The sequence below is a fragment of the Engystomops pustulosus genome, chromosome 2, assembly GCF_040894005.1.
Source record: "Engystomops pustulosus chromosome 2, aEngPut4.maternal, whole genome shotgun sequence".
Taxonomy (NCBI): domain Eukaryota; kingdom Metazoa; phylum Chordata; class Amphibia; order Anura; family Leptodactylidae; genus Engystomops; species Engystomops pustulosus.
In genome coordinates, this window is record NC_092412.1 from 81,332,265 (window position 1) to 81,348,073 (window position 15,809).

The window sequence follows — 15,809 nt, forward strand, 5'->3', positions numbered from 1 at the left end:
AATAAATTACTAATATCCAGAGGTCCGTTTGTAACTAGGGGTCGTATGTAAGTCCAGTGTTCTTTAGTAGGGGACCGCCTGTATGCTGTGCTCAAAAGTTGCTCATCCAGTTTCAATTAAATATGCCATCCGCATATTTCTTAGCATTGTTAACTCTATATATTTATGCGGAATCCTGACCCCCTTGGGGCTTGAAATATTTCCCTATATCTGAAACTATATACACACAAACACCCTTATGACCAATTGCATAGGAAGCCAATTAACATGTTGTTAGAGTGTAGGAGGAAACCACAGGAACTGAATAAAACCCACACTGGGATAGGAAGAACAGTGTTCCCATGACTCAGGTTTATATTAGAACTAAATGTTTGGAATTTTATGTTTTAGTGCAGTTTTTGAAGAATCGGTTTTACCCGTTTAAGGCCATTCTTTCAGCGGCCATTAAAATGGAAAGGCCCTAAGTAGTGGGGGGTGTCCATGAATGAGGCTGGCACTTTTAGGCCTTATATATACATCTGGTTTTTTTTTACCATATAAGAGCTGTCCTTGGATGTATTCATTCTCATTCAGTATGCAACTAAACAGGGCTCTGATCAATTAAGGAATTATGACGATAATTCACTACAGAATTGTTATTTAATGACAGTTTCATGTACTGTTAACTTGAAGCTGTCAAAAAATAAATCTGTTATGAATTATCGACATAATTCCTTAATTGATGCGGAAGGACTTATCACAGCCTTGACCTGGGTGCTCCGTCTATTCACACCCTAATCAATGTAGTCAGGAGGCCTTTTTTCATGGATGGTGTGAAAAAACAAAAAACAAAAAAAAAATCCTGATGTTTTGGTCCATCATTTTTTAGTAAATGTATGGATCTGTGAAAGTCTCAGCTTGCACCAATGATCTATGATTTTTTGTTATCAGATCATACAAAAGCATAGGGTTTTCTAACTCAAAAGAAGGTTTTTCTGCTTTTCAATGTCAATTGAGAAACAGCCCTGGAGGTCACACATCCAAAATATCAGCAGGAGGGATTCTGTAGAAAACACAGAACATCAGTAAAATACAGACATGTGAATAAATCTTTGTGCATATGAATTTCGCCCTACTGGTGAATCGTGCCAACTAAACATTAAGGAGCAATGTAGCAATGCGCAGATTTGTGATTTGCGATATTATGTGGCTTATTATATGTGGTTGAATTACTATACGGAAGCCTGGTATACAGAGGCCCAACACTTCTTTACCTGGACATTGAGCCTCTGCTCCATAACACTCTGACCTGGATAGATATAAAAGTACACATGGAGCTCAACAATTTTTATTATGCCTGTTCATTTGTTATACTTTAGTGCTATCTATTGATAAATGTGTGTGTTCTATACAGGGTACATTACTATTTATGCAAAGTTTCCTCTTTGTAGCTAATATTTCTTGCAGATGTGATTATTATGATAACGAAACCAACTTCTCAAAACTCTTCTTGTGTTGTGATTGTGTGTGTTCAACTCCTAAAACTCCATTGACTTCTTTATGTTGATATTGGAGTAAGATTCTTTTCCACTTTAATAATTAATCCCAACCTGTTTATGACCCCCTCAGAATGGCAACTACTTTATTTCTAGTAACCCTTCAGAGAGAACCCATTGAGCGAAGGGAAGGCATCGTTTGCCAAGGTCCTGAGTCTCCTTGTAGTAATTATGTCAGTGAATGATATAAAGCACATACACTTCATGTGGTGTACGGATCGTAAAAGGTTGGCATTCTGGTGTAGACCTTTTGCATTGTAGAAATATTAGTACCCTGAGAAGTCTGAATGAGGAGCTTGCCCTTTATGTGTGCATGGTTACAAATAACAGCAGAGCTGGATAAATATAGATTAGAAACGAGTTACTTTTAGAAGTGACTGAAGGATTGTTTCTGTCCAGATGCATGTGTCCATCAGATGGATGCATGAACTGTTGGCTCTGCTGCCAAGTATGCCGATAAGCCCCCTGTTCGCTTTTAAAAATTAGTTTGATATGATCAGTCATTGACTAATATTTATGTGGTTAAAGATCCTGATAAATTCTATGAATTTGTGCATAACTTGACACTTACAAATAGTTTGTCAAATATTTAGAATACTATACTCAGTTTATTGATGGTCGGTGATTACACCCCTAACATTTGCCCATAATGTGCGCTTAGAAAAAGTGAAAACACTGTATTATATTTCAATTAATGAGAAATGCCCTAGAAAATATTGCTAACTTCCCACATTGCAGGGAAGCACCAGGGTTGAGACAAATATACCTTTTTTATTTTATTTTCAGTGTTGTAACCTGCAATTAATGTGATCCACAGTTTAAAATAATAAAAAATCACAAACACTAAAAATCACAAATAAATTTAATTATAAAAAATGATTAGGTGACCACCTCCTCAAGTTGCTAGTGTTCTTTTACACTTCTGTCATATGACCTCCAGGTTCTCAGACTACTATACACTGCAAGGCTGAGGCAGTCCCTTTACTACATGTTTTTGTAATGTGGGGGAGGAGGAGGGCAGGATATTAGGTAATTTATTAGTATACATCTATTCAAAATTCTGCACTTCTTTCTTGATATGTAAATTCATGTGACCTCATCAGTAGGTCATTCCTATATTTATAACCAATATACCCCAAGGATCTTATTATTGTATTCATGTATACTTTCATAAGGTCCTGGAAGGTAGCTTGGTTATGGACAGTTGGAATCACATGACCCTCCATCCACAGCCATTTTATGTATTTTTATGGATAGCAGCTGATGTGGTAAAAGACATTTCTGAAGCAGGGTGCTTTACTTGTAGGACCGCACTCTAGCTTAGTGGTTAGCATTACAGCCTTACAGTGCTGGGGACCTGGGTTCAAGTCCCAGGGTCAACATCTGCAAAGAGTTTGTATGTTCTCTCCGTGTTTGCGTGGGTGTCCTCTGGGTCCTCTAGTTTCCTCCCACACTACAAAACATACTGGTAGGTTGATTAGATTGTGAGCCCAATTTGGGACAAGGACCAATTTGTCAAGCTCTGTGCAGCACTGCGTAATCTGCGTGTGCTATATAAATAAAGGAATTATTATTTCTTTAAATGTGAAGAAAATGGTGCAGAATGATTAATACATGTATATTGGTAACTTACCAGAACCCAACACCCCATACATTACAGAAAACATGAAGCAAAGTGGCCAACCCCTTCAAATCATCCAGTGTACTCTGTGGGGTGGGGTTGGGGGAGTGTTTCGGACTACCAAAGCACAGTGCAAAGAAAGTAGTCTGTGAAGCTGGTTGTCATTTTATATAAACGAAGGAGAGTCTAGAAAATTGCACTGCAAATATTAATAGGGAGGGTGCATATAGCGTCAGAGTTTTATTGTGAAATAGAATCACAGTTTGTAGAGCAACACTTTCCTCCCCTTATTATATTTTCATTTAAAAAGCATCACCCCTGGATAATCCCAGAGATGACGAAGTATCCTAATGTATTACAAATATTGGTCAGATGTACAGTAATTGTGTAATTATGGTTTATTACAGTATAGCAAATATTGGTAAAGGCTTGGTCATTGCTGTCAGCATGATACCAGTGTTATGTGCTAATAAAATTCCCATGTACTTGTAGGAGGTGTTAAAGTCCAGCTAAGTGGGGGTTATATGTACATTCATTTTTATTAGTGGGATGTGTAAAACATTGCTCTGTTCTGTACTACTTGTAGAGCTTGTCTGTGAATGTTTCCTCCAGCACTGTGGGAACTCTGCCCCTTATGCAACTCTTTATTCTTGTTTTCTGGAAGAAGAATAATAACTTGCGTTGGGAGCTTGTCCCTAGGTGTAAACTGATACTGTTAGCGTTTGTGTGAAAATATGAGGTAAAGGTATGTGAGCTGTGAGATCTAAATGTGCTGATATTTTTGTGTGCCCTGGATTATGCTGGGATCAAATGTTCAGATACTGGATTTGATCACCCAGAACATTAAATGATTACTGTTTTTCAATTGCATTCATTTATATTTTATGTTTATAAAGAAAACACTTGATACTTTTAAAGGACACCTGTCATCAGGTCTGTTTCACTTGTCCTTTCACTACTACCTGTTGGAGGAGCTCACAAGGATCCCATCACAACCTTTATCTAGTCAATTCATACATTAATCATTATAAAATAATATTTTATTTATTATGTAAATTAGGCTGGTCACATGGTCAGAGGCAGTGATGTCACCGCTGTTCCCCCTCCCGTCTCCTCCCCCTGCTCATGTCTGTGTGTAATGTATAGTAAAGCATTGCTAGTGTGTGTGCTGCATCTGCATTCTCTATCCTCCTAATACACAGAGACACAGAAATCAGCTACACAAGTGCCTAACATGTTCTGCTATAACATGGCTGCAGCCTGGAGCTGTTGTATCTTTCACATACACATACACATGCACACACAGGCTGCAGGGGGCGTGACCACCAGCAAGCACATGGAGCAGCTGTCAGTCAAGCACTGGGGGTGTGGCTGTGCCTCCCACTCATGAATAAGCTGGACAGCTTTAATATGCTAATGACTCATTGAACATTTCACAGGTCATTTGCATACAGCTTTAGGACCTCAATGCTTAGGTTTACAGGCATGTAGAGGGACAATGAAGGGATAGAGGCAATGCTCTCTAATGGCAGTTTTATGAAAATATATTTAGTTTAGGGGGGGTATTTTGCATGACGGGTTCTCTTTAATGAATTAATTTATGGCACCTCATCTGAGCATTTACCTGGTCATTTGTTTCATTTATAATGAAAGAAAAAACAGAGTTTAGCAATTGTATCAATCTCAGCTGGTTTATACAGATTTTCATATACTATAGTCTGAATGATATGAAAAAAAATGGTTCCGACTAGAGCATATTTTGCTTTGTAACTGATCAGATGCGTGGTCCGGTAAAATAACGGCTGTAGGCAATGATCCATTAATAGGTGTAGCCATTATGAGAATGGAAGGCATACACACAATTTTTACTGTTTATAATTCCTTTATTTATATAGTGCACACAGAATACGGAGCACTAGACAGAGCTTGCCATATGAGTCCCTATCCCCAATGGGGCTCACAATCTAATCAACCTAGCAGTATGTTTTTGGAGTGTGGAAAGAAACCGGAGGACCCAGAGGAAACCCACGCAAACACGGAGCAGATGTTGAGCTGGATGGGACTTGAACCCAGGACTCCAGCAACATCTAGCCTTCGATTCATATTGAGTAGTAGTAGTCACCCAGTCCTTTTATAACCCGGTATATATTTTTAAACTCTGTAGATACACATTGGTTTCATCCTATTCTTCTTCTTTATCAGGATCTCATTACTGTTCCTTTCATTCAGATGTTTCTAGGTACATGTACTGTACATTTACGGATATTCTATATTGCAGTGTGGTTGGCTACTTATGATTCAATAGGAACATGAGGGGACATCTATAACAAGAACATGTAGTGCTGGCTTATGATGAAATCCTGCCGCCAACAGAGCCTCCTGATGTATCGAGCGGCCGGCTGTGCCCGGTTGTAGTATCGCTCTACTGCCAGCGACCATTTTACTATCTCAATATCTGCCCATTTGCTAGACATTGCAATTATTTCAGGGCCTGCATGGCAGAAAACTGGTGTACAAGCCCTCATATATGTGCCCCATAGATTGACCTTATCTGCCACCCATTTTGAAGCTTTTAGTTGGCATATAGATATTTTCTGATTGGTACATTTGGAGACTATGCTATAGGCTGCACAGTCTCCATGAGAGTTGCTGACTAGTGACCATCCAAGAAAAGATGGCCCACACTTTATTACCAGCAAGTCTTTATGGAGTGATGTCAATCATGTACTTTGCGTAAAAGCTAGGCAGTCTGTCTGTATTATGTGCCATAAACAAATCATTTAAGACTTCATAGTACATATATTATTCTGTACTTTGGCTTAAGATTGACACAACTTCCCCTTATAAATGATTGTCGGTCATGATATGATATATAAGTGTAGCATATAGTGCACTAGGTGGCAAAAACTGACGGCTCCAGTTTCAGGAAGGTTACAGATTATCTACATTCCTGATACTGGAAGCTACACATCACTTTGGTATTCTTTTTGTTAAAGTGGCACTCCTATTTATTTCCAGTTCTTGCATAGCTATTGTGGGCGGTAGATTGATTTAGAGTTACACAATACTGTAACCCTGTCATTACTGAAAATGTACATCTTGCACATCTCTTCTTCTGTATATAGTGCCACCATTTTGGTAATGGATATGACACTCATTCTGTTAATGAACAGTGAACATCTTATACAGAATGTTACATTTATTATGATGATGCTTTGATGTTAGTCTTCTTGCTATTGTCACTTGTTGTGTGCAGTGCTTAATATATTATGACATATGCTACATAATCATTTCAATTCACATTGCGTTGGGAAAGTTCTCATTGGTATGTTTGCACATATATGTGTTACTGGTGACCCTGGTTTGGAATTCCTTACAAGGTCACTGGGTGGTTAGAACCTGCTGTTCTGACTTTCCTGCCCTTTTCCTGCAAATAAAAGAGAGACACAACAACACTTTAATAATCTCTTAAAACCTTAAGGCAATATTCACATCTTCATTAGTAAGAACTTCTAGCTTAAATTCAGCAAAATATAAAAATAAATTGTGGTCTGAATGAAGGCTAAATGAGGGACTTCATAACCAAAACCTTTTCAACCCCATTATAATCTCTGTAATTTGTTGAATTCCGGGACCTACATGTAACTAATAAATTCTTAGGATTTCTGTTCAATCATGATTGGAGGAGATGGGGCCATTTGTTTTGGAGAGACAGCCTGTGCAGCAAACAAATCACAAGGAGACGTCCAGTATGTGTATATAAATGTATACAATCCACTAGGAGTAAAGAGTTATTTTGAGTGTAATATAGGCATACATGTCAACACAATAAGCATTCAGGGATAGAGGAATGAGGAGAAGGCAATGTGTCTACAATTTACAGTATAACACAGAGCAATCATGTTCAATCCAATAAGAAAAGTACAACAATGCACCTGCACCGCACCACCACAAATTTAACAAGAAATTGTCAATGTTGTATCATGCTAAATATCATTTAGGTGATATGCAGTTTTACGTTCGCTCAGTACTACAGTGTGTTGTTTTCTAACTTGTAAAAGCTTTCATATCGTCATATTCTTACCCCACTCTTCCAAAATGTGTTTGTTACCAATCTTGTTGACATCCTCCACCAGGCTTTTTAACTACTGGCAGCTTGTTATAGAGAAATGTGCTGTTGCTTCCATAATACCTTTATTATTTCTGTCTGTTATGTCATTTCAAGTATATTCTGAGTCTTATGCAAATGAAGCAGTTGGAGGACCACAGGCATGTCCTCAGCACCATTGGCACTGCTATTCCTGCCTAACCGATTCAGCAAGCTCTGTGCAGCGCTGCATAATCTGTGTGCGCTATATAAATAACGAATTATCACTTTTTTTCTAGACAAATCTCCTGCTCATCTGTAGATGGTAGTGGTCCAGGCAGGAATAGCTGTGTTCTGGGTGCATAGGACATGCCAAAGGTGCACCAACTGCCTCATTAGCATATAGATTAATTTGGACATTGTATTATGGCATAATGGACATAAATAATGCATGTAGCATTTCTTTAAACATTTTTTGATGCTGGGAAGGTTGTAGATTTCCCTTTTAAAAAGAATCCTTTATTCTATCACAACAACAGAGCGCTTAGAAATTCTTAGTGTCTTTCTTATACAGAGTTGTGCAGAGTTTTATGCAGGTTTTCATGGTCCTTGTAAAACATTTAGCTTGAGGAAGCTTGGCAATTCTCTGTATTGAGTGTACTATAGATCATGTAGATGATTTGTAGAAGTTTACTGATAAAGTGTAATGACTTGTAATGTAGCATGTATTACATGGGAACATGCACACATTAAGTGGAAATGATCACTGAGCATGTATTTTCAGACCGCGACAATCCTTAAATTGTTTTGTCACACCCAAGACAACACCTGAGATGATGTGAATCATAATCAAATTACAGGCTTACAATGGCTTGCCAATATATTATCCTACTAATCATAAGTGATATAAACAATATATGGGAACATGGAGATGTTTGATTGTGAAGAGCTTAGAAAATCCTTTTGTGTCTTATCAACTTGTCTGAACGAGCGTGCATTGTCATAAGGAATCTTCCCTTCCCTATGTATGCTGTATGTATCCTGAAACTTCAGGAAGAACAATTACAATATAACGCCTGGCTGTAAAAAGAAGCATTAAAATAATATTTGGGCATTTACGGTATTTTTAAACCTTTTGCATGTGATCTATTAGTCGTCTTGTTCTGTGCTCCTATGTTCCTTTTTGGTTAATCTATAGGTATCAAGTTCTCTTTCTAGTTCACTTGCTTTGTAGATGTCCAAATGACATCTCTCTGTGACAGATCAATACAGTCTTGATAATGCAATGTACAGATGAAAAACCACTGGATGTCCAGTCATGCAGGAGAATCTTGCAGTGTCTGAATAGAAATGCCCAATGAACTTAAAAGGGTTTTTTGAGACTTTGGCTAATTTCATACTACCGCTTCTTCTCTCCGTTAAAAAAATGAAGAATGGAGGGTTAACTGAGGTTTAGCATATGAATTACAAATCCCACTGACATCAATGTAAATGTTATCCGTTATATTCTGTTTAGGCAGGGATCCATTATCCATGATGGATAATGACGGAGGTTGCAGTACTTGAACAAAACGCATGTATAACGGATCCATGCCCAACTGACCATACAGAAAATTTGCATGGATGTCAATGTAATGGTGAATTTAGCCTTGCCTGTTGTTGACCTTTAGGATAGGTCAGCTAAATTATGTTGGTGAGGGCCTGATACCTTTCATCCCCACTGATTATCAGTTCAAAGTAGTCTACAGTTGGGAGTCTGTTCCTTCTGGAATAGATATACTGGTTTTGGCTTAATCCCACATCCTGTTTTTAGACTTCTTGTAGGTCATACTTAATGTTAAGGGGGCTGCATTTCAGGTTAGCAAAATTAGGCATTGTTTTCCATTTAACACCTTGGAAAGCATATTTGCATACTTCCCAGAATTCCCTAATAGAGCATCTATGGCTTTAAGTCATCTAATTGTCATCACGGTAAAGTTTAATGGCCTACATATTTGCTACATGGTTCAGCCAGGACTCCTATGTTTATGCCCTACTTTAATAGTATGTCACTGCTAATTTTAATCACAGATATTACTGTCTTTTTCTCTGCTTGGACTATTACATAGATAAAAGTCTACCTAGACGTTGAAGTGGAGGATTCTACTTCTGTACATATTTTGTAGGCTTGCAGTATTACGAGAGACCTAAAGAAACCACCTCTAATCTGCCACATTTCAATATAGCACCAAAGTGGGTGTTTTTGTTTACGGATCTTTCAGTTTCAGCAAATGTTCAGAAAATGTATTCAACTAAATACTTTCAGTATCATGTGTTTCTGTATTTCTACTTTCTGTCAGAAACCTCATTGTTTCCTATCAGTGGTCAGAAATCATGACATCAGAAAGATTGCTGCAGGAATGTACAGAAAGTATTTTTTCATTATGCAAATAATATTTGAGGAAACTGGACAACCCCTTTAAGAATTAACTGGTGTTTGTAAAAGGTTATATGAATTTGTGTCACTGATGCCAAGACACAGAGGGCGATTCCACGTGTCATATTCAGTTGGTATCACTATTGCCTGCTCGGGTCCTGGCATAAAACATCAAAGTGGGCAGATGGGCCTATGTTACAGATTTTAATAAGTTTCTTTTATAATTTTTATATAAACCAAATCACTATAAAATAAGTTGTAACATATGATCTGACTCCCTTTTATCCAGTACTAAACATTCAAGAGACAAGATCCAAATCATTATACCCTAGTGCTGTGGTCTGCGGGGAGTGTCACACACATAGCCATGCCCAAATAGACCAACCACACCATAATTGCAATTGTGTTACTTGTCCTGTGTTGGAATGTGTCGCCTGGTAACAAGGTAGGAAACAATCCATAACACAGTGCCGTCTCCCGCTGGTTTAATGTGTACCTGTACTGTACCAGACGGAGCTACTTCCCACAAGCGAGAAGCACTAGTGACTTCAAGTCCATAAATATTGAAAAAGAGTGGAATAGATCAAGACAGATCTTAACATTAAAGTGAAAACCTTTAAGAATGTCAGGTCACCTGCTCTCTTGTGTTATCCGATAATTGCAGTGGATAATGCCATTGAAGCTGGGCAAATGAGCATACTTGCTTTTACCAGCTGAGGTAATCTTTCAGCCCTGGAGCTCATATGTCTTGTTTGCATACTTGGCCTTGGGGCATAAAATTGCAATGACTTGCTGCACAGCTCAAAGGTGCTGTACATGAACCTGCAGCATGTACTGAGCAATAGCCAACCCGGATGCATATAACCTTGCAGAAGATGGTATGTTAGGACAATCTATATCTGCCAACTAGAAGCTTTTCTTTTTTAATTCTAACCTTTTTTTTGTTACACAGTTATCAACTTATATCTATAACATTTTGCAGCAGCTGGAACAGATCTAAGTTTGCATGTAAAACTTTAACTGTGAAATGAATCTACACTTGCCTCCCTCGGCGGTCCTGGTGTCCAATGCTGCTACCTGTTGCTGCTGTGCCCCTTTTTGTTTAATGGGGCACGGCACCTGCTCTCCGACAATGTTGCCTGTCTTTCACATCCACACGTTCCTATGTCCAAGCACTGGGATAGTAGGCATGGGAAGGGGGGTGCCAGGTGGCTGTAAAGGAAGAGGAGCACGGCAGCAGCTAATGGCGACGTGGCACACTGGGAGCATAGTACGAGGTAAGTATGGGTTGTTGTTTTTTTTTTTTTTGTTTTTGTTTTACTGCCCCTCCCGGCCCACCAGTAAAGTTTTTTTTTTTTTTTTTTTAATAATTTAACAATAATTTAGCTGTGTGTAAATAAATATATAGCCATCATATTTTGCAGTGTTTGGCAAATCATGGGATACAAAGGAATTACAAAGTAGAAATAGATCTATCGGGAGTGTGGACCCAACTTGCATTGTATGAAAGACTTAGAACCTGTATTGCATGACAGACAAACTCAGTTTTTCTTAAAGAGGACCTGTTGCCTATATTTTCAGCACTAGGAGCTGCTTACTGAAGTAAGCACCTCCTAGTGCTTGATCAAACGCCGCAGTGTTAGAGTGATACCGTTAATGGAAACCTCCGGTAACGGTATCAAACACTGCGGCGGGGTACAGTGTAATCATCAGACAGCTTGCAAAGCTGTCCGATGTATTCATGAGGGGGCGGTCCGAAGCGTTGCCTCTTCCCCGGACCGCCCCGCTCGCTCCATAGGCCAGCAGTGACTTGGCGGCAATCACCGCCCCTAGCCACGCCCCAACCCTGCCCCCTCATGAATACGTCGAACAGCTTTGCGAGCTGTCCGACAATTACATTGTATCCCGCCGCAGGTTTCCGGTAACGCTATCACTCTAACACTGTGGCGTTTGATCAAGTACTAGGAGCTGCTTACTTCAGTAAGCAGCTCCTAGTGCTGAAAATATAGGCGACAGGTCCTCTTTAAGAAAAACTGAGTTTGTCTGTCATGCAATACAGGTTCTAAGTCTTTCATACAATGCAAGTTGGGTCCACACTCCATGGTGATAACCATGCACCTCCCATAATTGCTGAAGAATTTATTATATCTTCTTTTTCAACTGTAATCCTTTTTGCTATATTAACTGGTCTGTAAATATTTACATTTGAGACGTCTACTCCATGTTTGTTTCTGATCACCTAAAATTACAGCATGCTGTTGTTTCATGTGATCAGAGTCTGGTGTAGACATTTCAAATGTAACTGGGTAAAGGACCTTGGATGTCATCACCCAGGTCACATGACATGCTGAGAACATGTTGGGACATGGGGTGGAGTAGATGGGAGGAGCCCCCTCTGCTGCCAGGTAATTTAAGGGATGTGAGGGAAACTGTTATAAGTGAAAAGGTGGGTGTCACTTTGTTAATAGTGCTCTAATAGGGATGCTGTTACTAGCTGTATATGTAAAAATGTGGTGACAGGTTCCCTTTAGTAGAGGTTATGCTCTGTATTTTTATCTGGTTGAACTCTAGGTTAGAAGAAATCTGCCATTTGCTTTTATGCATTATGAACCAAACATACCTTGAGAATGCTGTAGCTATACAATTGCAGAAACTTATCTTGTTAAATATCTCAATTGTGTGGTTTTGCTGAAATACTATTATAGAATTATGATGATTAGACTCCTGTGGCTGGCTTGGCGCTTCTCCTCTTACTCTAATTATGTACTGCTTCAGCCTTGTCCTGCCCAGCATAATCCGAGATCGCTGTGTTGTCCTCTAGGCATAAGTAATCAATCACTGCAACCCCCCCCCCCCCCATGCTGTATATGAGTCATCCAGCTTAGGTTGATTAGTCCTGTCTGGACATTTTAGGAAGTGTAATGTGTTTATGAACGGCAGGCAGCATGCAACCCAGAGTCAGGAATCAATCGATTAAATACTTTAACTTAAAGTTATGTATTATTAGCTATTACATGTCCTAGGTGTGGTCACTACATTTACAAGATATGAATACTACCTCATGATAAACCGTGCTGCACCTGCCAGAGTTGGCAGGAAATAAATTACAAAGATATAACTATCTCTTACTTGCCAGTTTTTTTGTGCAAGGATATTATAGATACTTCAGGTTCTGCAACTCACATTACACATCGTCTGGCAATCTTTCTTCTCCCAAAACCTAATATACATGAGTGAACCCTGTGTATGATCAGAAAGAAGAGAAAGATATATGCTGTCCCAAATTCCTATGGCAGTATGTAAACTTTTCTGCTGCCCCTGAATACAGTTTTAGAGCAGAGTAAGTTTTGATATGTTTATGGGCTGTGTTTTACCACATTTTAGGCTACATTCACACACCTGTATGGGGGACGTATATACGGCCGATATACATCCCCCATACACTTCTATGGGCTCACAGCCCTGTACGGGTACAGGCACCGTACCGCTCCGTAGCCCGGGAAAAGATAGGACATGTCCTATCTTTTCCCGTGATGCGGCGCCGTGCGCTGTATCTTCCTATGGAGAGGGGCGGGGGTGAGCAGCGCTCATCCCCTTCTCCTCTCCGCGTCCTACGGTACGGCGGGCATACATCGTGTGAATGTAGCCTTAATATTACATGGATATTAAAGGACCTCTACCACCATGATGAAGTTTTGTAAACAAAGCACACTGACACTAAGCATAATATTGTCATGTTATCTGCAATGTAATTTCTCTAGTGCTATCATATACCATAAGGCATTACGGAACAGTAACAGTCATGACACAATACTAGTGAGGGCTCTGATCACAAGGGCTTACAAAGCAATTAATTCCTACCCTAAGTCAGGGGTCAGGAAACTTTTTGGCTGAGCGAGCCATGAATGCCACATATTTTAAAATAATATTCCGTAAGAGCCCTACAATATGCACATGCCCCCCAAGTAGATGGGTAGCCACAGCACATGCCCCCCAAGTAGATGGGTAGCCACAGCACATGCCCCCCAAGTAGATGGGTAGCCACAGCACATGCCCCCCAAGTAGATGGGTAGCCACAGCACATGCCCCCCAAGTAGATGGGTAGCCACAGCACATGCCCCCCAAGTAGATGGGTAGCCACAGCACATGCCCCCCAAGTAGATGGGTAGCCACAGCACATGCCCCCCAAGTAGATGGGTAGCCACAGCACATGCCCCCCAAGTAGATGGGTAGCCACAGCACATGCCCCCCAAGTAGATGGGTAGCCACAGCACATGCCCCCCAAGTAGATGGGTAGCCACAGCACATGCCCCCCAAGTAGATGGGTAGCCACAGCACATGCCCCCCAAGTAGATGGGTAGCCACAAAAAAAAAAATTCACCGACCTGAGTTCCCTGCAGCCAGCTCCTCATCGCTCCACGCTCCACGCTCTTCTCTTTTACCCAGGCTTAGACGATGGCCGCAATGGGTTGGTTAAAGGATACAGGCAGCGGTAACATCGTTGCCTGTCTCCAGTGATCAGTCTAAGGCTACATTCACACTACCGTATGGAGGACGTATATACGGCCGACGTATGTACGGCCGATATACGTCCTCCATAGACAGCAATGGGCGCACGGCGCCCTCCGGGAGCGGTACGGTGCCGCACATGTGCGGCACCCTACCGCTCCGTACCCGGGAAAAAGATAGGACCTGTCCTAACTTTTCCCGTAATACGGCGCCGTGTGCCATGTATCTCTATGGAGAGGGGCGGGGGTGAGCTGCTCTCACCTCCTCCTCCTCTCCCCAGGCACTGCCGTTGCCCGGTACGGTACGGGCGGGCAACGGCAGTGTGAATGTAGCCTAAGGTGCACACATCAGCCATCACTATTTATTAAAGATCTGTCTGAGAGCCAAATGCAGCTAATTAAAAGAGACACATCTGGCTCCTGAGCCGTAGGTTCCCTACCCCTGCCCTAAATGTTTAGTGAAAATATTCTTTGTACCATAACTGAGGACTCTCGATCCAAATTCTTACAAATTCTTTAAAGGTCCTTTTTTACATGACAAATGCTTATTCCTTATCCACAGGATGGGCTTAGGGTCTCATTGATGGAGTTCTTACTCTCATGAACAGTGGTAATCCCAGCGACCATTGTGTCAATAATTGTGTCATTTATCGTCCTGTTAACATATATCTGTCTTATCTGTGGTATGTTTGTAGGACAATATCTTAAGTCATCTCTTTTTTGCTATAATCTATCCCATTTTTAAGACTTTCAGAAGTCAAGAGATTAATATCAATTTCCCCAGGGAGTAATAGTTTCTTGATATTTTACTTGGGACATTTTTTTACTAAAACCACTTTGAAAAAAAAAAGATCCAAAGTCTTACATAAATGTGCACAGAAGAGACATTAATTGTATGAGATTAGTCCTTTTCAGATGTAGGAGGGGAGAGTTACTTCACCCCTATCACCCCTATCTTTGTGTTCTCAGTGACCTAGAAACATGCTTTTGGTATATGATGCCATTTGATTTAAACATCATCTAAAGAAATCTCCATGAAATCCACATTATTGAGCTGCTTCTTCTTTAGACAATTTGTCTTGTGCTACAGGAAAATTGCTTTATAAGGATGTGGGTGCTTGAATGGACATGCCTGGATCAGGGAGTGCTGATCTTTTAGTAACAAGTCTAAGTATTAATATTATGTACATATTTTCTTTCAGACCAGAAGAAACCGAGAGAAGATTAAAAAATGTAAGTATCGATGCTTTGCGTTGGTTTCACTCAGGTTAGGTGTAATTGATTTGTTCTCAAGTTTAGGCCTCTGTCTTGACAGCAGTTAAGCATAGGATGATGCAACATTGGTCTAATTAAAATTTGGCCCTTTTAACTTTATGATGCTGAATACAAACTATAGTTTCTGTAAGAATTATTGATGACCCTTATGCTATGGGCTCTAAACATTTGATGCACCCCCCAAAAAGTGCCTATTACTGGCACATTCCTGTAGAGCAAGAATAAAGAGAAATCACTTCATTGAGGCTAAGCTCAGCATTGGGAACCACACCAGCCCATGGTGTGGTTCCCAATTATTGCCCACTTGTCGGTATTTAAATGTGCCATTCATAGCTTTTGTCTGTTGTATGTGAATGGATATATCATC

General features: G+C 40.2%; 1 protein-coding gene across 12 annotated transcripts in view; it reads left to right on the forward strand.

The window, feature by feature from the left end:
* Positions 1-15,809, forward strand: part of LMO7 (LIM domain 7) — a 110,424-nt gene that overhangs the window by 50,862 nt on the left and 43,753 nt on the right. For all 12 annotated transcript variants that reach the window (XM_072135362.1, XM_072135355.1, XM_072135357.1 and 9 more), the window contains exon 6: positions 15,370-15,400. In XM_072135362.1, coding sequence (XP_071991463.1) covers positions 15,370-15,400 — 31 coding nt within the window. The remainder of the gene's footprint in view (positions 1-15,369; positions 15,401-15,809) is intronic.